This window comes from Zosterops lateralis (assembly GCF_965231275.1).
Source record: "Zosterops lateralis genome assembly, chromosome: 22".
In the NCBI taxonomy this organism is placed as follows: domain Eukaryota; kingdom Metazoa; phylum Chordata; class Aves; order Passeriformes; family Zosteropidae; genus Zosterops; species Zosterops lateralis.
In genome coordinates, this window is record NC_139782.1 from 4,083,566 (window position 1) to 4,105,831 (window position 22,266).

The window sequence follows — 22,266 nt, forward strand, 5'->3', positions numbered from 1 at the left end:
TCCTGTTCCTTTTTGATGTCACTGTGTGAGGTGTAGAAGTGAGGTCAGAAGTGAGGAGCCAGCCTGTAGAGACTAGGACATGGCACAGGAGTTTCCCTGAGAGCCAGACACTCCATCAGCCTCCCCAGCCCCATCCTCCTTTCTTCCTTGTTTTCTGTCAGTGCCAAGTTTTGCCAAGACTGTAGGAACAGCCCCACTGCAGAACCACAACCTTCACCACCATATTCTTGCTGTGAGCAGCTGCCATTTTACTGCCACAACTCCCCTGGGACTTCTTTTTATGACTCTATAATTCAAAATTACCAACAGAATTAAAATAGAAGCTCTAAGCAAGCAAAGCTGAGCTCCCAGCCTAGCTTCCAGCACGACCTAGTGCCATTTCCAAAAGGTTGAGCCACCTTTTCGGTTTGCCAAGGTGTTCAGGCTGCTGCTTTGATAGCAGCTGGCTGAGCAGCAGTGCCTATGGGGTTGTGGCACATAGGCTCCAGCAGCTCTTGGGTGGTTTGGAGTCCTTGGTGCTGCCCAGGGGTGGGAAGGGAGGGAGCTCTCTTTCAACAGCTCTGAGAGGGCTCAGAGGGGCTTGGTTTGGGTCTGGCCAAGCCTCCAGTCCTAGCAAGGGGGTGTAGTGCTGCCCCAGGGCTGTTTCTGAGGCTGCAGGGACCTGGTGCCAGGACTGTGCACTCCGACGCCATTGGCATCCTGGCCTGAGCCCCGTCCTCCAGTCGGTCATTGCACCCTTCAGCAGGCCCCTGGCACAAGCCCAGCAGTGTCCTTGCTGTCTTCAGGCACTCCAGGCAGTGCGTGCCTCCTAACCCTCCACCCTGCCCAGCCACAGGGCTCTGTCACCATGTCCCACACTCCAACCAGAGGCCAGGAAGGAGCAGCTGCTCCAGAGAAAGGTGGGGATACCTGCAAACTCTTCCTATCCCCACCTGAGTGTGTTGTTTCTGGAAGAGCCAAGTGTCAAGTCTTCCTGCTGCCTAGCACAACAGCTCCCCAACCAATAAATCATAACAGCAGACTCCTGAGTTTGGAATATAACAAACTCATTGTTCATTTGTCTCACATTTAAGAAAAAAACATGGTTCATTAAAAGTTTTAATGAAAAAATAAAGTTCTGAATTAAACTATAATTATACATGGCTGAAAGTGATGAACTAAAAGAATGGAGATGTTACTTTTTTATTTCTCTCTGCTGATATTGTAACGTGCTGGACACCATCCACTGGGATAAATCTGAAAAGGGGACAGAACAAGAGTCAGTCACATTGATTAGTGTTGAACCTCTGTGAAAAAGAGCCAGTTCACTTGACAGTGCACCATTTCTCCCATAAAAGCTTCAGGAACACAGTCCACGGAGGTCCAGTTGAACTGCAGACATGCTGTAAACACAGGAGATACCAATTTCAGACCAGGTCCAACTCTTGTGCAGTTGTGGCTGGGATCTTCCAAAGCATTTCTGGGGAAATGGCAGCACTGGAGAACTTTGGTTATTTTTCTGGCTGCAAAGGACAGTCAGGCAGCCATTTGGGGCGAGTCTTTGGCAAACTCCTTGGTGGTTCCACGTAGCTTCTGAAGGCAGCACAGCCTTCATGGTTGAGAGACATGACACAGACATGGTTGAGAGATTTCACAGAAGCTGGTTTTCTGAACCCAGTCAGCTGTTACAGCTTGGTGGAACAAGATTTTCAAGAACCAGGAGAGAACAGTTGCATGTTGTGCACTTCTGTCACCCTGCCCCACACCGTGGAGCCCCAGGTCCCTGTGGCACTGGGCTGCCTGAGGCTTTGGCAGCCCTGGGGCAATGTCTGAAGGAGGGCACTTGCCCCTGTGTGCTAGCAAGACCCTCAGTCATCACCAGGATGCATCTCTCATTGAGCCAGTCCTCAGACAAGGCAGTGCTCCTGTGCTGTGTGACTGCAGAACTCATGGGGACATGTTCCTGCTGGCACAGCTGGTCTGGCTGCAGCCACTGTGCCAGCCAGTGCTTCTCTGAGCCTCTGACTGGACAGAGCACACACTGTTCTTCAGGCATAACTTCAGAGAAACACCTCCAAACATCAACCAGATTTGTGTGACCTATGTGGATCTGTATGGTCACTGAGGAACAACGCCAGCATCTTCCTGGCCTTGTGTATGAGCTGTGACTTCCCATCGTGGTCCTGAAGGAATTTCCATGGGCTGAGGCCCAGCAGGTCCTGTCTGCAGTGCTGGCCAGGGCCTCAGTGCTCTCCTGTCCACTCCACACCAGACGGATCCTCATTGCACTTCATCCTGTAACTGCATTGCCTGCATTCACTTTGATCTGTGTCATTGCTACCAACAGAATAAAGATTCTGGCTTTTTGGTTACAGTCCAGTTTCAAAAAACAAACAGCGAAAGCAAAAATCAACTCGGCTGTCGTACTTGGATGGACATGATCAAATTCCAAACCAGACCTGCCAGGTTCTACATTTTCTTTGGCCCTTTTTACAGCCCATGTTTGAATTCTGGGCTGAGAAAAGGGAGAGTCATCTTCTTAAAACAGCACCATAAAGGTTAATGAAGGGACAGGAAATGGAGCAGTTTCCCCCCATACACACATTTGAGCTGATCATGCAAATAAATCACGAAAAAATCACTGTAAGAAGAGACCTTCTAGGAAGGAATCTGATGCCATTGATCCCCCACGCTGCCTGTCCAGGAAAAGGGCTGCTCCTTCCTGCCAGGGCGCTGTCCCTTGGCACAGGAGGGAGCCCTGAGTCTTTTTTGCACTTGGATGATGCCAAATGACAGAATTCCCCTATGCTCAGGCCCGTGGAAGCAGCAGCAGATCACACAGAGGCCAGTAGCACTGAGGCTGACTCCTACGGAGCCTTACGATATCTAAGATTGATCTATATGGACAAATGGGCAGGTATAATATCACATTGAATTTAAAACACAGGGCCATTTACTTTTCAGACTTTCACACAGACTCCCTCCTCCTCCTCCCATCCCTCTTTGGGAGGAGGAGGAGTTTTCTAGCACAGAGAAGATTTGCAGTTTCCCAATGGGATGAGAAAACCTACTTGGCAAAGGTATCGTACATCACCCAGTCATCGTAACCAGACAAAACTCCACTGAGCTCAGCTTCGTCTGTCCCTCCAGACAGTCTCTCACCACAGTTCTGCCCAGTCGGCCGCTCCCAGCTCCGGCTGCCCGTGGCTCGGCGATTCCTCATCCCCGGGCCACAGGCCGGCTGGGCAGCCCTCCTGCCTGAGCAGCAGCAGTTCAGGGGAGCCCTCCCCGGCCTCCCGGCGGCACCCACAGCTCGCCCGCCCACGCAGCGCTCCAGCACCTGCCTCCCCCCTAGTCCAGAAAGCGCCTGCGCGAGCCCGTCCGGGAGCGGTTCGAACGGCGAATGTCAAACTTGGAGTCCCGGCACTTCTGGCAGATGTAGATCTCTGGGACGTTCGACTTGCGGATTTTGGCGCAGGAGAGGTGGATCCAGGTGTGGCACTCGTTGCACTCGATCATCGGCCGCCCGGCGAAAGGCTTCATGCAGAAGCAAGTGACCAGGTCCCACGAGTCGTCATCTGCAAAGACAAATGATGTTTTTAGTGGCTGATGCCTCTCGCACCAGGAATTTTCTCTCCTTTCATGCTAAATTAACTACCTGGGCTTCAAAGACAGGCACTTTGCTGCTTTTTCCAGGTCTCTCTTGCACGGGAAGAGACTCTCAGCAGTACACAGGAGGCCGTAATTGAGGAGAGGAGAGGCAGCTGCTTCTATAAAGTTGCAGCTTTTCACTCAGTTTATTGCAGAAAAAGCCAACCCACCTCCCTCCCCGCAAGAACCCAACTGCTCCTGAAATCCACCCAGGCAGTGCTCCTCAGCATTATCCTCAGGCTACAAGTAAACCACCACTACTTCCACTTGGCTAATCCTCCTGGACAGCCAGGCCACCTACCTGAATCCACCATGATGTCCTCGTCATCACCAGTGCCGTCCTCATCCCGAAAGACCACCTGCTTGCCTTGCCGAATGACCGTTCGTTTGCCCACGCTCTGGATCTCCACCGTCTGCTCGGCCGTCACGGCGGGGTAGGAGACACTGGATGGGGTGTCAGAGTCCCACACCGAGCAGTGCTCAGTCACAGACTGAGGGTCGCCCTCCGACGAGGGGCTCATCGGTGTCTCTGCGTAAGAGTCCTCTGCCTCCAGATCCAGCAGCTTCTCCTCATAGTCCTCCTCTGCAGACACCTCTGTTTCCCTCCTTTTCAGTTTTTTCTTCTTCCTGATCTTATCGATTTGCTTTCGCTCTGGCAGGAAGTTGCTGGCCTTTGCCCGCTGGAACAGGGAACTGTACGGTTTTGCTCGCTTAAGCTGACTAAAGTTCTTTCTGTTCTTGGCGGGCAGGGAGACAGAGGAGGGGGTGTCATTGAAGCGGGGATCCCAGCTATCACTGTCAATCGTGCCTCCAGTGCTGTTGGGAGGGCTGGGGCTGTTCCTCAGCGGTGTTTCCTGGAACACGTTTAGGAAGCAGATAGCAGTTTGACTTGGAGCAGACTTGCATGGGGCACAAGGCGCTGTCCCCCTGTCCCCCAGGGCACTCTGCCCCGTTCCTGAGGTGCTGTGCCCTATCCCCTGGAGTGGTGTCCCCTGTCCCTCCTGTCCCTAGGGGCGCTGTCCGCTGTCCCCTGAAGCACTGTGCCCTGTCCCGGAGGTGCTGAACCCTTTCCCGCGGGTACTGTCCCAAGGAGTGCTGAGCCCTCTCTGCCCTGGGGAAGCTGAGCCCTCTGCCCGAGGCACTGTGCCCTGTCCCGCAGGGAGCTGTCCCCCGAGCCGCTGTGCCCCGAGGCGCTGAGTCCTGTCCCCTGGGGATACTAAGCCTTGTCCCTTGAGGTGCTGCCGCTCCCGCTCTCCCTACACGCCTCCCGGGGGTTTCTCCGGCCGGAGCTCCCGGGGAGCAGCAGGAGCGATGCCGGATCCGACGTTTTTCACCCCGCCCACGCCGGGCACCACCCGCCCCGTCCCCAGAGCCCCGAGCTGCCGCGGTTCCCCTTTTGTTCCGGCCCGGCGCGGGACCGTGACCGCTGGAGCGGCCGGTCTGACAGACCCACCCGGAGCCCCCCGGTGCCTCCCGGTACCCCCAGTGCCCCCCCATACCCCCAGCGTCCCCCGGTGCCCCCAGCGCCCCCCGCCGCAACTCACCTCCTGCGGGTAGGGGATGTATCCGGCGTAGGCCAAGACGAAGGTGCAGAACTTATTGAAGTCCTCCACGGTGCGGTGCCGCCGGGAGCCGGGGGAGAAGTCCTGCGGGGGCCGGGGGTGAGCGGGGCCGGGCCCGCCGCTGGGAGGAGACGCCGCCGCCGCTCCCGCCGCGCCCCGCGCCGCCCCCCGCCCCCGCAGCGGCGGAACCGGGCAGTGCCCCCCCCCATCCCCCCCATCGCCCCCCGTGTCGGTACCGGGCCCCAGGCAGCCCCCCCTGGGCGGGGCGGCGCCGCCGCCATTCCTCGCCCCGGCGGCACAAGATGGCCCCGGCCCGGCCCCCCGCCCCGCCGTGGGGAACGGGCAGCGGGCACCGGCGGGCGGACAGGACCGGGCCGGGCCGGCCGGGCCGGGGGGTGGGAGACGCACCCCCTACCCGTCTGTTCCCTCACCGCTCCTCCCTTCCCTTCCTTATTCCCCCCGGGACTCCGGCTTACCTCGGGGGCGAACGGCGAAGCGCAGGAGTCGGAGTCCATGTCCCGGCGCGGGCGGGGCGGGGCCGGGGCGGCGGCGGCGGCGGCCGGGCAGTGCCGACACCGGGAGCCCGTGAGGCGCTCGGTGCCGGCGGGAGGCGGCGAAGGGGCGGCCGCCCGCGCGGGGCCGCCGGGAGCCGTAGTCCGGGCGTGCGCAGTACGGGCGCGGGGCGCGCTGGGAGTTGTAGTCCAGGCGTGCGCAGTGCCGGGCGCGGGGCGCGCTGGGAGCGGCGGCGGGGCGGGGGCGGTGCCGGGAGCGGCGAGCGGAGCGGGAAGCGGAGCGGGAAGCGGAGCGGAGAGCGGAGAGCGGAGAGCGGACCGGTGAGCGGGGTCCGGGAGCGGTGCTCGGGAGCGGCGCTTATCGGGTGGTTGTGGGCCCAGGAGGGAGAGAGCGGCTCTAAGCTCGCCGCGGGGCCTGGCTGGCGGCGGGGGCAGGACGGGCAGAAGGGTCTGCCGTGAGTGGGACCCTCAGCCCCGAGGCGGACCCTCCGCCCGCGCTGACGGCGCTGCTCGAGCCGGACTCAGAGCGGAGCTCCCTCAGCGCTGTCCGCGTTCGGGGCCGGTCTAGTGTTCCCTCGGTACCGCTGGGCGGCTCCGTCTGAACACCAGCCCGGGGCCAAGGGCGCGGGGCTGGGCGCGGTGGCTGCGGGGCCCTACCCCGGCCCGAGCGGGGCCGCGCTACCGCCGCCGCACCCAAGGCCGCTCTCAGGGGTCCCGGCTCCCCGAGCCCCCCGCCGCCTCCTCGCCTGATCTCCCCCTCCCTGTCCCGCCCCGGGAATCGCTCGGGGCTCGGTCCCAGGGCTCCGCGCAGGGTGTGACTCAGGTGCTCTGTCCGCAGGCACGGCATGGCGAGCGGCACCGGCGGGACAGCAGCGGCAGCCTCAACCGCGGCGGCGGCCACGGGAGAACCGGCACACGCGGTGTCGCTGCTGCGGGGTCTGAGCGCGCTGCGGGCCGAGCGGAGCCTGCTGGACGTGACGGTGGTGGCCGGCGGGCGAGAGTTCGGGGCTCACCGCGCCGTGCTGGCCGCCGCCTCGGGATATTTCCGCGCCATGTTCGGCGGGGCCCTGCGCGAATCGCGGGCCGAGCGTGTGCGGCTGCACGGCGTCGAGCCCGAGTGCCTGGGCAGGCTGCTCGACTTCGCCTACACCGGCCGCGTGGGGCGGCTGGGCCCCGACATCGCCGAGCGCCTGCTGCGCGCCGCCGACCTGCTGCAGTTCCCCGCCGTCAAGGAGGCCTGCGGTGCCTGGCTGGCGCGGCAGCTGGAGCCCGCCAACGCCCTGGACATGCAGGACTTCGCCGAAGCCTTCGCCTGCCCGGAGCTGGCGGCTGCCGCCCACCGCTTCGTGCTGCGGCACGTGGGTGAGCTGGGCGCCCAGCTGGAGCGGCTGCCGCTGCCGCGCCTGCTCTCCTACCTGCGGGACGACGGGCTCTGCATCCCCAAGGAGGAGGCGGCCTTCCAGCTGGCGCTGCGCTGGGTGCGCGCCGACCCCGCCACTCGCGCCCCGCTGCTGCCGCAGCTCCTGGCCCACGTCCGCCTGCCCTTCGTGCGCCGCTTCTACCTGCTGGCCCACGTGGAGAGCGAGCCGCTGGTGGCCCGGTGCCCTCCCTGCCTGCGCCTGCTGCGCGAGGCCCGCGACTTCCAGGCCGCCCGCCTCGACCGCCACGACCGGGGCCCCTGCGCCCGCATGCGCCCCCGGCCCTCCACCGGCCTCGCCGAGATCCTCGTCCTTGTTGGGGGCTGTGACCGTGACTGTGATGAGCTTGTCACCGTCGACTGCTACAACCCACGCACTGGCCACTGGCGCTACCTGGCCGAGTTCCCCGAGCACCTGGGAGGGGGCTACAGTGTTGCTGCGCTGGGCAATGACATCTACGTCACTGGTAAGGAGTACAGGGAATGAGGGGAAGCACCAGGGTGGTGGGTTCTGTTTAAAATGTGTAGATTGTAGCAGCGGCGCTTGGCTTTTCCTGAGTAGCAGAGAGTTTGGGACTTGGCTTGGGTGCCTGCAGCCTGCCAGCAGGCATGGAGACTCCTGGAGTCGGTGCTGGATTTAGCAGCTGGTCTCAGTCCAGGAGCTATTTTGTCATGACTAATGCTGTTGAGCATGCTGGCAGAAGTCACAGATCTTGTAGTCAGAAATTTTTAACCGTCACTGAGGACAGAGGTGATGTAAGAAGGTTTTGAGTTTCTTTCTTTGAAGAAGGTGTTCATGTTCAGAGCCCCCTGAATCACAAGCTAGGCACATGCTTGAGGCAGAGCCTGTCAGAAAGCCCCAGGTTTCTTCACCAGCCCCTGTGAGTCACAGTACCTTTCCCTGCACAAATCCACCCTCCTTGCTGGGGCTACAATTACTTCTGTCAAGGTGACACCAATATGTAAATTTGGCTATTAAGCTGCATGCAGATGCCTCCTTTGAGCTACGTCTCTGTGACAGCTGTAACAAACTGAGGCCCAGGACACAGAGTGCTGTGGAACACCGTGCCCTCGGTGTGCAGGACACACTGGCAGAGCTTTGAAGAGCAAGTCTAAATGAAGGTGAACAGAAAACTCTGTTCTCTAGTCCCAAGCAGAAAACAAGGCCCTGCTTTAAGGACAGGGTTGTAAAAACAATGGGCTACCACATGGATGCAGCATGTTTTTACAGAAGTTCTTATGTCCTGTGGGAGCTTCCTGGAGTGATCCCAGGCAGGTCAGCCCTGCTGGGAGCTGTGTGCAGGCTGCTGCTGGGGATCTTGGGTTATTCTGGTCAGTGTAATGCAGGCAAGGCTGGGAGGTTCCCAAGCTGCCAGCAGCACCACTGCCTTGGCAGCTTTTGGGCAGCAACAGAGGAGGGAGGTGCAAAATGAGAGAGAAGTGGGTGTTACAGGACAGAGGTAGCATAACATGGAAGACTCATTTTGAGTCATAGTTGGATATGGACTAGGAATGCCATGGGAGAAATCCTCCCTGGCTTGCTGGCAATGAAACATTGCAAAATGTTTCCTTAAAATCCTTGTGGCACATGTGCTGAGCCAAACTCTCTGCCCCATTGCCCTTCCCTTTGTGGAGCCAGGCTCTTGACATGTGTCATGCTGTGCCACAGGGGGCTCAGACGGGTCCAGGCTGTACGACTGTGTCTGGAGGTACAATTCCAGCGTGAACGAGTGGACGGAGGTGTCGCCCATGCTGAAAGCCAGGGAATACCACAGCTCCACGGTCCTGGACGGGCTGCTCTACGTGGTTGCCTCCGACAGCACGGAGCGCTATGACCACACGCTGGACAGCTGGGAGGCCCTGCAGCCCATGCTGTATCCCATGGACAACTGCTCCACCACCTCGTGCCGTGGGAAACTCTTTGCCATCGGCTCCTTGGCTGGAAAAGAGTCCATGGTCATGCAGTGCTATGACCCTGACAGTGACCTCTGGTCCCTTGTCAACTGCGGCCACCTGCCCCCCTGGTCCTTTGCCCCGAAGACCGTCACGCTCAACGGGCTGATGTACTTCATACGGTGAGTATGGGAGTGGGAGCAATCACTTCGCTCCCTCCCCGTGAGGAGAGCCCACAGCTTCCCTGGGAAGGTGGATTTTGCAGGTGGTGGAGGGAGGGCCCTGGGTCGGGACAGCACGGCTGTGCTTCCCCTGATGGGGCAGGGAGGGCTGTAACACCTCTTTCTGTGTGTTGGTGGGACTCAAATAGCTGCCCATAAATTTGTGTGAAAATGTCTGAGTGTACCCCAGGTCTGGGGAACAGGCAGGTGTAAATCCATCTGAAGTCAGCAGCACTGCCTGGAAATTGGCTTCTCAGTTTCTTCTTCTCCTCGTTCAGCCCCTCTCGTTGCTATAAATAAGCACGTAAGCTCCAAGAAAACGTTAAACTCTAATGTGGGAGAGGACGTCTTCCGTCTCAGCAGAGATAAGAGGGCTGAAGATGAAGTGATTGGTCACTATTTTTAAGCACCTTTCCAAATTGGGACTTAATTACCCATCTGAAGCTGTCCTGGTGGCGCAAATACTTCAGTTATCCGCTTAATTAAAAATAAACGGGAAGGCATGCTAAGGCTGGAGCATTTCATCTCCCTGTGTTGACTCTGAGCAAACAGAGACTTCTGTGATGGCCCCCAGGCACTTCTCTTTCTTTAATCTCCTCTTGGCTTTGCATGAAGTAGCAGCTTTGGCCCAAGACTTTTTATTTGAACCTTTCAGGTCCAGCCAAGTGTCTCCCTGACGTCTGTTCTGGTCAGCTGGTTTCAGTCCATCCTGTCAGGGTGTTGCAGCTGTTCAGCTCTTTGTCATAACCTGATTCTATAGAATTTCGTTTTTCTTACCCAGTATAAAATACTGATGATTGACACTTCAGGATTTTCAGATCACTTTGCTTCTACAAGAGTCAGTGAGAAGATGATGGGGTTAGGTGTTCTTCCTTCATTTCACGTGCTGCACGTGGGCTGCTGCTCTGTGTGGAACTGTGGGATAATCTTTGGAGGGCAAACGAGTAGGTTGCAAGTAAAAGTAGCAAATTGGTTTAATAGCTCAGGCTAAAGGCTCTGAGTGATGATCCCTCATGCTGGGACTAGTTTTATATACCTATGAATAAAGCAGAGCAGTGGGGTTCAGGTGCTCTCTGCAGTTGCCCCAGAGTGGGGAGAGGAGGCCCTTGTCTGGCTGCTGGCCCCGCCTGGAACTGCCTTGCAGCATCTTGATCCCATCTGTGCCTTGGAAGGGCTGACAGCTCCTCTCCAGCTGCCCTGACCTTGTCCTCCACGCATTCTTGTGACAGCAGCGCATGTCTCTGAGTCGCAGACGTCCCTCACCTGTCACTGTCGCCCTCCTGTCTGTGAGCAGCGTGGGTAAGAGAAGCCCTGGGGGATTATGCTGCCTTCCCAGCACTGCTCTCCCCCTGCCCATCTAAATTTGGCTTTGATGAAGAACTCGAGCAGCGTTTCTAGAATGCAGAAGAGTAATTTTGTGTTCTCTTCCCCAGAGATGACTCGGCTGAAGTGGATGTTTACAATCCATCCAAGAACGAATGGGATAAAATCCCTGCCATGCTTCAGGTAGGATATTTTCGCATTCCTAGGATTTCTTAAGTGTTACAAATAATTTTCATTTATCTTTGGAAAACCAAGAGCTTTTTAGAAGCAGAACCCCTTGCATGTGGAGCTGGTTAAAGTGTGTTGGAGTCACTGGGAAGACAGTCCTGGATGTGGTGGCATGTCTGGGTGTGCAGCCCAGCCTGTGATATCTGTGGGCAGCACTGGTTCAGAGCCCAACCTGCAGCTGGCAGGCATGAAACTCCTTCCAAGCAACAGCTCCCAGATTCCACCAGCCCTCTTGCTGGACTGCTGGATCAGGCAAGCATCCCCTGCTCATGGTGTGTGTTTATTGTTACCTCGCAGGTTCACGTCGGGGGCAGCGTGGCCGTGCTCGGTGGGAAGCTCTATGTCTCGGGGGGATATGATAACACCTTTGAACTCTCGGATGTGCTGGAAGCCTATGACCCTGAGACACGAACGTGGAGCGTCGTGGGCCAGCTCCCCGAGCCCATCTTCTGGCACGGCAGCGTCAGCATATTCCGGCAGTTCATGCCAGAAACCACACAGGAGGATGACAGCATCACGCTGGACAACACCATCAGCTTGAGCAGGCAGAACCAAAACCTTCACAACCAGAACCTCAATGAGCTGCCTTAGCATAGGAAATGGCTTGACAGAGTCCCTCATCCGGAACCTGGGCTGCTTTGGGAGAAGGCTGAGGCAAACCAGTGCTCGGAAACAAGACTATACTGATCACAGAGGGAGGAAGAACTCTGGCTGTTGGATGTGATGCTGTGGGCCTGCAGGCAGCGAGGCCTCCACTGTTTCCCTTGGCCCTTCAGGGCAGGAGACAGCACCGTGCTGCCCACAGAGACCTGAGAGCTGATCCCTGGGGAAAGCACTCGGGGTGAACCACACCACAGCACCGCTGCTTATGGCTTGTGACCGGACACCTTTCACTGGGAGCTCCTTCACCCTGTAATGCTTCATTTGCCACCAAACTCCTTCCTTCAGTTTCTGTCTTGGAAGGGGTCTGTCTGGTAGGGCAGTGGTCTGGACACCCCCCCTGTATTCTGTGCCTCAGAGGGAGACAGGCTTCCTGTGCACATGTTGAGATTGAAAGGTAGTTATTTTAGGATTTTTTTTCTTCTTTTTATTTGGGGTTTGTAGTTTTATTTTGGCCTGTGTAAGATTTGCCTTTATACTTGCCCAAGTGCCCTGGCCAGGTGGGCTCTGTTTATCTACCTTCGCTGAAGAGCAGCTGTGTGCAGTTTACTTGTGGAATGTTTCTGGAAGAAGCAAACAGCTAAACCTGCAGCATGGCTCCCTGAGAGCAAGTGCTACACCTTCAGGAGAACCCTGAAGTGTGGCAGAAGCTAAGGTGTGGCTGGATGCATTTGGTTTTTTGGTCTTTAAATCTTAGCTAGTAGAGGAAAAAATTGCATTTAAACTGAATTCAGAGATGGAAACCCCGTGGTGTACTCGATCTCTCTCCTCCAGGCTTGCCCCTGGAACGAGGAGCATCCAAGCCCCATTTCCACAGCATCAGCGTCTTCACAGCTTTACAGAAACTTGTTTTGCCCCAGTGCTGTCTGACACTGCTGTGCCCCTCAGCCACGGGGACTCCGGGCTGTTCTCCAGCCTGGAACACTGACAGTGCCTTGAGACCGCCATGTGCCAGCAGGGAACACACAGGGCCGGCTCGGCTGCCCCTTGGTGTCAAAGCCGTGGACAAAGTAGGGGGCCCACAATTCGGGGCAGCTGCTGCTTTTTTGGGAGCAATGGCCAATTCCCGACGGCGCCACAGCCCGAGGCATTTCTGCTGAGCTATAAATAACACACCCCGGCGCACACGCGGCCGTGCTCGCTGCTGGACCCCCAGTCCCACCCGCTGAGCAGCTACAGATCTGTATTTATTTTTTTGTAGAATTCATTGTGTTGAATCCTCAAGTACAGTTGAACTCCATCCTTTGAAACAAAGGCATTTTACATTTGCAGATAATGTATTTTTATTCTCATAGTTTGTTTTTAAATTTACTTGCAGCAGTCAAGTTAAATAAAACCTGTTACACAATTCTGTTTTCTGTGAGGGGAAGGGACCTGGAGTGAGATTTTAGTGGGAGTTTCTCATTCCAGATAAGCTTAAATTGGAGCCTCTCTGCCTCCTTGGTGAGTAGAGGGGGAAAGGGGAGAGAGCATGCCTGCAGCTCTGGGGTGTGGGGGTACACACAGATCTCTCCCCAGCCTGGCACCATTGTGGTTCTCTCTCCCAGCAACCATGGATTGGGTTATTTGGGACAGAGTATGTCCCCACACATGAGCACAGGCACTTTGTGGCTGCTGGAGTGTGTTTCAAGTGAACTCACAGCTCAGTCATCCCAGTGCTGAGCAGACACAGGTCACGCCCTGCCTTTAATGGAGGAAAGAGCAGCTGACAAAAGCTTAACAAAATAAAGGAGAAATAAGGCAGAAGTTAAAAACGGAGGAGTTAAGGAATGGGCAGAGCTGCTCTCTATGGGAGAAGGTGAGCTTTAATCACAGGCAGGGTGAGAGGGGCTGGTGGAAAGAGGAGGGCAGCACCAGCTCTTCTGGTGTCAGTGTATCACAGTATGACACGGTCCTATCCTCCTGCACACCACACATGGACAGTGACTGGAGTGACCATTCTGAGACATTTCTTCATTTGACACTCAGTCACAACACCATGGTGACGCTTTCTTTCCCTGCAGCATGAGATGGGAAATTGGCAGAAAAGGAGGGGAGGCCGCTCAAAAGAACAAGTGTGGCAGAAAGTGGCTCAGCTTAATGCTTTACTCTGTTTCAGTGGAAGGGGATGGGTGGCCACACTACGTCTCACAGTCTTCAGGAATTGTTGTGGTTATAATCAGTGATTGCTCAATCACGTCCGCAGGGGAGAAGTTCTCGTTTGAGCAGAGCTTCTGCGCAGGGACCTCCTCGGGCAGTGGCCCACGGGCCAGTGACTCCACAATCACCTCAGCTGAGCCCACCTCCAGCTCTGGCGGCGGCTGCAGCACCACCATCACCTCCTTCTCGTCCTCGATGATCAGGTTCCGCAGCTTCCGCTGTCGAGGGTTGTAGTTCTCCACTCGGTCGTGGATCTCCATGTGGCGCCTCAAGTGAGCCTGCAAAGGAAGGGGAATGTGGAGAGACACAGTGAGGGCTGGCTCCCCACTGCAGCACAGGAGGCCCGGAGCTGGGGAGGGCCTCACCTGCCGTGTGAATTTGTAGCCACACTCGATGCACTCAAACTTCCTCACTCCCTTGTGCCGGCGAACGTGGACACGCAGCTGTTCTACCGCTGGGAAAGGAAGCGAGAGCCTGTTGGCAGCAGCTCTGTGTCATACAGGCTCACAGCAATGCCAGCCAACCCACCCACAGGAAGGAGGCAGCTCCTGCAGAGCCCCACGAGAGCTGGAGCCACCACGTTACCTTTGAAAGTCTTCCCACAGATGTGGCAGAAGTGGGGCCGCCCCTCCTGGTGCCGGCTGGCGACGTGCCTCAGCAGTGGCCCCTTCTCCGTGAAACGCTGCTCGCAGAACTCGCAGCTGAACGGGCGCTCCCCGGTGTGAGTCCTATTGTGCTTGTCCAAACTCGCTGCCATTAACGGGGAGACAGGGAGAGTGGCTGGTCAGAAGCATGGCCCATGCACCCCATCCCAGGGGCTGGCAGGCTGGGCCCAGGCTGGGCAGGAAGGCAAGAGCAGCACAAGCAGTTAGCTGCCTGCTCCAGCTAAGGATCATGAGCAACACCACCTCATTCCCCTTCTGTGCCACGAGAGCAGTGCAGGTGACAGGAATGTGCTTTTCTTGGTATCAGCCTGCACTCACAAGAGCATGGCTTTGCTGGGGAAGATGCTTTCTGGAGGTCCTGGGTGCTGAAGCACAGCAGTTGGCATGACCAGCCACAGGCAGGGGTACCTTGTGTGCGGAAGGTCTTGCCACAGAGATGGCACTGGAAGGGCTTCTCTCCAGTGTGTGTGCGCAGGTGCATGTTGAGGTTGGCTTTCTGTGTGAAGGCATGGTGGCAGAACTCACACACGTAGGGCCGCTCGTTCCTGTGGGCAGGGAAACGTCACCGTCACCTCTGCCTCCACCAGCTTCGGCCCCTTGGCTCTCAGCCCAGCACCTCTGGGAAGAGGGTGACTTTCAGCCAACCCCCCCCAGGCCTGTGGGGCAGAGACTGCAGCCAGGAGAGCCAGGGTGACATAAGAGAGGAGACGGGTGACACTGTACCTGTGCTTGGCCTTGATGTGCATCTGGAGGCCATTGCGGCTCGAGGCCCTGTGCCCACACTCCTCACACACAAACAGCTTCTCCCCACGGTGCTTGAAGGCCTCATGCAGGCGCAGCTCTGTCCGGGACAGAAAGCACTTGGAGCAGGTTGAGCACTGCAAGGCCACAGGAGAGGAGGGTGTTAGGATTGGGGTACAGCCACCCCAGACACACTCACACCTGGCTTTTCCCCAGCTGCTCCAGGGACCTCCCTGCAGAAGCCAAGGCAGCACCCCAGCTCAGATACCCAGTAAGATGGAACAGCCCAACAGAGATGAAGGGCTGGCCAGTGCTCGGATCTGTGGACTACTCTTCTACCCAAGAGAACCCCTTTCCAGTAGCTCTGTGTCCCACCCCCTCACTGCCAGAGCCAGACATATTCTGCCATTCCTTAGGCCAGGTCCACAGTCAGGATCACACCCTCCCCAAAACTCCCAGTCACTACCGCATGGGGCTTGGGTGCGCCGTGCAGCTTTATCATGTGGCTCTGCAGGTCCTTCTTCTGCATGAACTGCTGTGAGCAGGAGGAGCACTGCAAGACAAGAGAATGGGGTCAGCTCCCAGCTGCCCCCAAAGAGTGGTTTCAGAGCAAGGAGAGGACTGGCAGGGCAATAGAACACAGATTTGTGGTACAGCCACAGGAAGCCTTCAACTGTGGTGCCTTCCTGCACCACATTTTGGTTCAGAGAACAGGGGAACAACCCTGAGCGGACTATCATGGACCAGAGAAGGGAATTGGTGTACTCAGCTCTCAATGGGCTGGGCTGCCCTAGAAGGGAAAGGCTTGCCTGTGCTCAGTGCCACTGTCCAGCAGCATCCCTAGGGATGTTGGAAGCAGGCCCTGCTGACCTTGTATGGCATCTCCCCGGTGTGTGACACCATGTGCAGCCGCAGCTCCATCCGCCGCTTGAACACCTCTGGGCAGGCCGAGCATGGGAACACCTGTGAGAGGGATGGTGTTGTCTTCCACAGGACCCAGAGCCTCGCCTGGAGCCCACAGCTCAGCTCCCTGCACAACAAATGGCACTGGCACCCAGCTACAGCATTCAGCCCACACCCACAGGAGAAAAATCTTGTAGAGTCCTGGTGTGCTGGAACACAAGTGAGGGCTGTGTTGTGTACCAGGTGTTGAGTCCCAGCCACAGGGACCCTGGCTGTCAGAGTCCTGGCCATGGAACATGTGTCACACAGTGCTGACAGGGGTCTGTTTGGAACTGAGCATGGGCTGGGACTGGGAAAAGGCTCCAATTCCCCTCCTGCCACACAACAGCCACACTCCAGCCCAGCAGGGCAGCTCCTAGGCATACCTGTTCCGATCGGTTCATGCAGTTCCTGGCTTCGTGTTCCAGGAGATTCTCCTTTCTAAAGTAACATTTGCCACACTTGGAACACTCAAATGGCTTCTCTCCAGTGTGTTTCCTTGGGGATGCAAATACAGAATCCCATCACTGCCTGTCAACAGCACAGACAGGCCCAGGAGGTCACAGGGAAGGGTGAGGTGGGTACTTCCCCCCACCTCCACAGTGCTACTATTCACAGCTACCCTAAAGCTGCTTTTATGCCACTTTTGTCTCCCCTCAACAGCACAGTTGTCAATGCTTGCTGCACTCCACAGAACACCGTTTCTGCAGGGCCAAGATTCTTCCCCAACACAAGTGAAGCAAAGCCTGAGCTCTCACTTCAGGGCCATGCCCTGCTCTGGATGATCCACCCTGGAGCACCTCACAGAGCCCAGCTACGTGTCCCCCGCAACCCAAAAAACTCCCCCCACCCTGGGGCAATCTTAAAGCCCAGAAGGATTTGCCATTGCCCCCCTACAGCTGGGGCAGCCCCCGAGGAGCCCATCCCATGTCTTCCTGAGCCACAGCTCAGAATAGGGGCTGCAGCTCTGGGACACCTTCCATTGACATATAACCCTCCCCAGGCCAGAGCACCCCCAGGGGCAGAGAGAGCCTCCTTTACCACCCCCGGGGATGGCGAGGTGTTGGGATCAGCTGGCAGAAACGGGGCCGCCCTTTTCCCCCCCGGGAAGGGGCCGAGCTGTGGGGGCGGCGCGTCCCCACCGCGCACAAAGGGAAGGAGAAGCCGGAGCGTTTACCTGTTGTGCACTTTAAGGTAATATTTGCTGAGGAACGTTTTATGACATGTGGGACACTCGACCGGCACCGCTGTACCTTTTCTGCTCCCCGCCGCCTTTCCCGGAGCGGGGGGGCTCTTTTCGCTCCGCAGCACATTTTCCTCGGGAAGGAGCTGGGCGTCGCCGTCCCCCCGCCCGCCGCCACCCACCGCCGCCTCCTCCGGGGCCGAGGGGGAGCCCTGCGAGGGAACAGCGGCGTCACCGCGCCGCCCCCGCCCGGGCCCGGCCCCGCCGTCCCCCTCCCGCCCCCCTGACGCACCGCCTGCCCTCCGGGCTGCGGGGCCGCCGCGGGCTCCGGGCGGGCTGTGGCGGCGGCGGCTCGGCGGGGCCGCGGGCGGAAGGCCCGGCAAAGCGCCACGGCGTCGGGCACGCCGAGCTGCTCGGCGGCCGCCAGCAGGCGGGCGCGGTTGTGCGCCGTCAGCGCCAGGCGGCCGGTGTAGAAGAAGTCGAGCAGCAGCTGGAAGGTGTCGGCCAGGCCGTCGGGCAGCGCCACGGGCCCGCCGGGGCCGCGGGCGCGGAAGAAGCGGGAGCAGCTGGCGAGCACCGGCCAGTGAGCGCGGAACTCGCGGCCGCCCACGCCCAGCGTCGCGTCGCAGAACTGCCCGGCCGCGCGCTGCCGGTTCAGCTCCCGCAGCACCCGCACGCTGTGAGCCGCCGCCGCCGCCATGGCCGCGCACCGGGGCCCGCCGGTATCCGCCACCGGACGTGGCGTCAGCGGGCGCCGGCAGTGACGCCTGGGAGCGCGGCCGGGGCGGGCCGGGCCCCGGGGCTCAGGCGGAGGCCAGGCGGCGCGTGTACTCCTGGATGGCCATCTGGAAATATTCTGCCGTGTTTTGGTGCGGCCGCATCAGGATGACGAAGGCCCGCGGCACGAAGTACCCGCCCAGCAGCGCCGCCAGCGTGCCCAGCGTGCTCAGCATCCGCGCCGCCGTCTCGGCCCGGCCGCGCAGCGCGCCCTGCGAGCAGAGCACGGCGGCCGAGCAGGCCAGGTGCAGCAGCAGGCTCACCGTCAGGCTCTTGGCCTCGTTGTAGGCGGCGGGCAGGTCCGTGCCCGCGTAGCTGAGCGCGAAGCAGCCGACGCTGAGCACCACCGTGTAGGCGATGGCCGCGTCGTTGGCGCCGCTCTGGGCGCACTCCAGCACCACCCACTGCTCCCGCGCCCCGTACTCCCGGCGCGGCACCGAGGGGCTGAGGGCCTCCACCACCACGCACAGCACCACCTGTGCCGCCGTGCTGGCCACCACGAACAGCACCGGGCCCTGGCGCCGCATCCAGGCCTCGTACAGCGCGGGGTAGCGCGCGTTCAGCTTGAAGATGCAGAGGATCTGGAAGCAGCGGGTGGCCACGCACGAGAGGAAGACGGTGAAGCTGATGGTGCAGAGCGGCACCCGCAGCAGGCACGCCGCCTGAGAGGGCTCCCCGAAGTAGCAGAAGAGGCTGCTGCAGGTGCAGGCCAGGGAGCCCAGCATGAGGAAACACGTCTTTCCGCCCGCAGACTTGACCACAGGTGTGGAGGCGTTGAGGGCGAAGAGGACAGCCAGCCCCGCTATGAGCAGCATGAGACTGACAGCCATGGCCAGCAGCGCCCAGGAGAGCGGCTCGGACCAGGACAGGAACTCGATGGTGCGGCTGAAGCAGACCTCGCTCCCTGCCGGGGACCACTCGCCCAAGGCACAGGCCTGGCAGTCAAAGGGGTCTGTGGAGGACACGGACACCTCACACACCTCGGACCCGGTAAGAGGCTCTGCCACAGCGCAGGGCCCGGCCCGCAGCTCCCTGGGCTCTGCTCTCCCATCCCGACTGCTCCTCCTGCGGGCGCTCCCAGGCCTGGGGCAGCAGAGGGGGCTCTTTTCCCAAAAGACCTCCCACCTAAAATTTGCCCTGTGGACTCTCCCAAAATCCATGGCCCGGGCTGAGACAGAGGCTTGGCTTGTGTGAGGGCCATGAGGGCTGTGCGTGGGAAGGGGCCCATGGATCAAGGAGTAACCTGGGAAGGATCTGCAGCAGCTGCTGTTGAATGGGACAGTACCATGTAGGGGGGCTTATCTGCTCCCCTTGTCCCCAGAGCTGCCCCTGCCCACTCCACAGGCCAAGAGTGTCAAGGGATTAACTGCCAGGAAGGGGTTTGTCGTTGTGGCTGGTGATTCTGAGGCAGGAGACCACTGGGGCCTGTCCCAGGCAGGAGACATTTCCATATGCCAGGTGCTGGTGACCACTTAGTACGGAAGTCCCGTGTGCCACCTGGGGCACAAAGGCAACCACTGAGTTGAATTTCCCTGGCAGAGGATGCGGTGCAGGAACAGCCATGGGCGGGACATCCCCTTTCTCTGGCCACAGGCAAAGAGGCTCTCTCTGCCCAGATGGGCTCACCTGTGGGCAGTTCTCCCCGGAAAGCACAGGGATGGGCTTTGCATACCCACTGGTAAGCAAACAGGAGCCAGCCCCACTGCTCAGGTCAGCTCAGAGGTTTTACTGACCACAGGACGTGAGAGGATGGAGCAGGAGGCAGGATGTGGGCAGGGGAGGAAGGGGTAGGAGCAGACCCTGGGGTGTACTGACCCGATCTGTTCAGGAAGCTTCCTGCTGGACAGGCCACACAGCTGAAGCAGCATTTGTGTCGGCTCTGCTGCAGCCGCATCTCCCCTGGCTCACAAGCCTCTGAGCACACCGAGCTGGGAGCCTGCCGGGAGCACAGACACGGTCAGGCAGCTGAACAGTTCAGGCTCAGCAGCACTCTGGCACCCCCCTACACTGCCTCTGCCCTCAGTTTTGCCCTGCTGTGAGGAAACACCCCAGAACTGGTGGTATTGGGATGCAGTCAGCTCAGAAGTGAGCAATAAATAAGACCTGGGTGCAGAATGGTACCTTGCCATCTTCTGTGTGCCACAGGATTTTGTCTGGGTAGATGGTCAGCCTGTCAGGGTTCACACGGAAGGTTCCTATCACATCAGAAGCCCAGTTTGGGCCTGTCCACTTCCACATGACAATGTCATAGCCTTTATGAATGTCCCCATTGGAATCAAAAGAGATTCGGCTCCCATACAGGGTGAAGTTTACTTGCCTAATCTTCTGTAGGAGCTGTAAAACAGAAGAGTAAGAGAAGAACCCTTCCAATGGCACGATTCCTGCCATTGGGAGGGAGATGTGCTGGACGACACTTCCTCTGTCCTGCAGCTGCTTTCCAGCCCCCCAACATCTGCAGGAAATCCCATCCTGTGAGGGGCTGGTGGCAGAGGAACAAGTGACCTAGGATGGAGTCTAGGTCTAGGTCTTGGCTGATCTGACTGTGAGGGGCAGCTGAAGCCCACAGGGGTCTTCAGCTGTGATTTGAGCCTTTGGAAAAGACAGGAAACCTTTAGGCACAATGGAAGAACCCTTCCCTGTGGGAAGGAATCCTCATGGATCTTCTTCCACAAGGTTGCTCTTACCTGCCAGGGATAGACAGTGCCTTTGCTGCAGGTCCCCGAGGCACAGCCCAGGAGGTCATGGAGGCCATGGGCCACGGCATACACGGCTGAGTACACGTTGAAGGAGCCTTGAGCATCGTACATGTCAGGGACAGTGGCGAGCGCCCGGCAGTCAGTGCAGCACTGGGTGCAGTCCAGCCCCGCCTTCCCCACAGATTCCCCACCTGGCTCTGCACTGCTGGCACACTCAGCCCCAGTGCCTTCCTCTGACATCTTCCAGGCTTCAAAGCGTTCCAGCACCGTGGACTCTGGCTTCTCAACTGCCATCCCAAACACCGAACCAGTGGTCTGGATGCCAGGCACCTGCCAGACAATTTGAGCCAACGACCAGTCTTCGGAGGCCACCCACACCATGTCTGTGATGTTCCTCTGGACCACCACCTCGAAGAATGGCAGAACACTTGCTTTGTTGGAGAACACAACAGTAACATTGACCTTGACCTCTGTGAGGATTCGGACCAGGTTGTGAAGCTCTGGGTTGCTGGCGTCCACGTTGGCAGGGATGGTGCCTCGGTAGGCCACGCACACATTGCTTGCAGTCAGCAGCTCCTGCAGGGCATCCAGGCCAGCCCTGCCATACTGGTTGTCGCTGCCCAGCAGCACCACCCAGGTCCAGCCAAAGTGCTGCAGCAGGGAGAAGATGGCCTTCACCTGCTGCCTGTCGCTGGGGATGGTGCGCAGGAAAGAGGGGTACAGCCTCTTCAGGCTCAGCGACTCCGTGGAGGCTTCGTAGCTGATCTGCAAAGGGAGCCAGGGGAAAGGGGAATGTGCTGGCCCAGGCAGCTGCACCCCTGAGAGCTAACAGCACAGGCAGCCTGGCCTGGGAAGACTTGGAGCTGGGCAGGCAGTGGACCCAGTGCCAAGCGTGCTGAAGCAGGAGAAAGCTGTGATGGATGGCAAACCAGCCCACTGCCTGCCTGGGAAGGATCCTGGGACGGCACACACAGAGGGGCTGCATTTCCAGCTCTACCAGGCTCCTCAGCTCTGAGCCCACCCTCCCTGAAACAATCACTCCTTGGGCTCTCTGTTTTCCATCAGCCACAGGAGCTGCACTTACCTCTGGTACAAGAAAGAGGCTGAGAACAGCGGCTGTGGTGAGGGCCAGCCGGGTGCTGTCAGGGCCAATGACAGCCACAGCCTGGGGTTCGTAGTGTTGGAAACTGGAAAGCACCTGGACATCCTGCCTGCCTTTACGAGCGAGGGCACACAGCGTGGCGTGGAAGTTGGTAGGCTCAGAGCAGGTGTCGTAGATTTCGTAGCCCAGGGTAACGTTGGGAAGCAGCGTGCTGGAGTTGTTGATCTCCTCTACGGCGAAGCGCAGAGCCTGGGACAGGCAGTAGCCGTGGCTCTTGAAGGCGGCACTGTGGAATGGAGAGCGGTTTTTAGGGAGGACAGAGCGCGCTGGGGGCACGGGCAGGGCGGGCACTCACTCCTCACAGCCCCGCACCAGCAGGCTGGCATCGTCCTGCGGCCCCGCGGTGTGCAGCGGGAACAGCCCGGCCAGGCGGTGATCGCCGCGGAGGGTGAACGGGGAGGAGGCGGCGGCGGCGGCGGCGGCCGCGCAGAGGCACAGGCGGAGCAGCGCGGGGAGCGGCATGGCGGGGCCGGCCCCGCACGGCGCGGGCGGCTCTTAACGGGGCGGCGGCGGCG

At 59.0% G+C, this 22,266-nt stretch overlaps 4 protein-coding genes across 4 annotated transcripts; 1 reads left to right on the forward strand and 3 right to left on the reverse strand.

Moving 5' to 3' along the window:
- Positions 1 to 1,108: 1,108 nt before the first annotated feature.
- PHF13 (PHD finger protein 13) lies at positions 1,109 to 5,777 on the reverse strand. Its single transcript, XM_083876772.1, has 4 exons — positions 5,669 to 5,777; positions 5,175 to 5,276; positions 3,932 to 4,484; positions 1,109 to 3,557 (listed from the first exon to the last, which is right to left on the reverse strand). The coding sequence occupies exons 1-4, from the start codon at positions 5,705 to 5,707 to the stop codon at positions 3,331 to 3,333; spliced, it is 921 nt and encodes a 306-aa protein (XP_083732898.1). The 5' UTR covers positions 5,708 to 5,777; the 3' UTR covers positions 1,109 to 3,330.
- A 771-nt stretch (positions 5,778 to 6,548) lies between these two features.
- Positions 6,549 to 11,403, forward strand: KLHL21 (kelch like family member 21). The gene is made up of 4 exons (XM_083876859.1): positions 6,549 to 7,588; positions 8,791 to 9,196; positions 10,669 to 10,741; positions 11,084 to 11,403. The coding sequence occupies exons 1-4, from the start codon at positions 6,550 to 6,552 to the stop codon at positions 11,375 to 11,377; spliced, it is 1,812 nt and encodes a 603-aa protein (XP_083732985.1). The 5' UTR covers position 6,549; the 3' UTR covers positions 11,378 to 11,403.
- A 2,160-nt stretch (positions 11,404 to 13,563) lies between these two features.
- On the reverse strand, positions 13,564 to 17,839 carry ZBTB48 (zinc finger and BTB domain containing 48). Its single transcript, XM_083876858.1, is given in 10 exon segments — positions 13,564 to 13,863; positions 13,951 to 14,039; positions 14,171 to 14,335; positions 14,659 to 14,795; positions 14,974 to 15,128; positions 15,458 to 15,544; positions 15,862 to 15,954; positions 16,320 to 16,431; positions 17,111 to 17,339; positions 17,342 to 17,839. Coding segments are annotated over 10 exon segments (1,839 nt in total). The 5' UTR covers positions 17,817 to 17,839; the 3' UTR covers positions 13,564 to 13,566.
- Positions 17,840 to 17,919: 80 nt separating this feature from the next.
- TAS1R1 (taste 1 receptor member 1) lies at positions 17,920 to 22,213 on the reverse strand (the record flags this gene model as incomplete). Its single annotated transcript, XM_083876984.1, has 6 exons — positions 17,920 to 18,845; positions 19,709 to 19,829; positions 20,015 to 20,227; positions 20,578 to 21,354; positions 21,674 to 22,017; positions 22,054 to 22,213. The coding sequence occupies 6 exons, from the start codon at positions 22,211 to 22,213 to the stop codon at positions 17,920 to 17,922; spliced, it is 2,541 nt and encodes an 846-aa protein (XP_083733110.1).
- Positions 22,214 to 22,266: the final 53 nt, after the last annotated feature.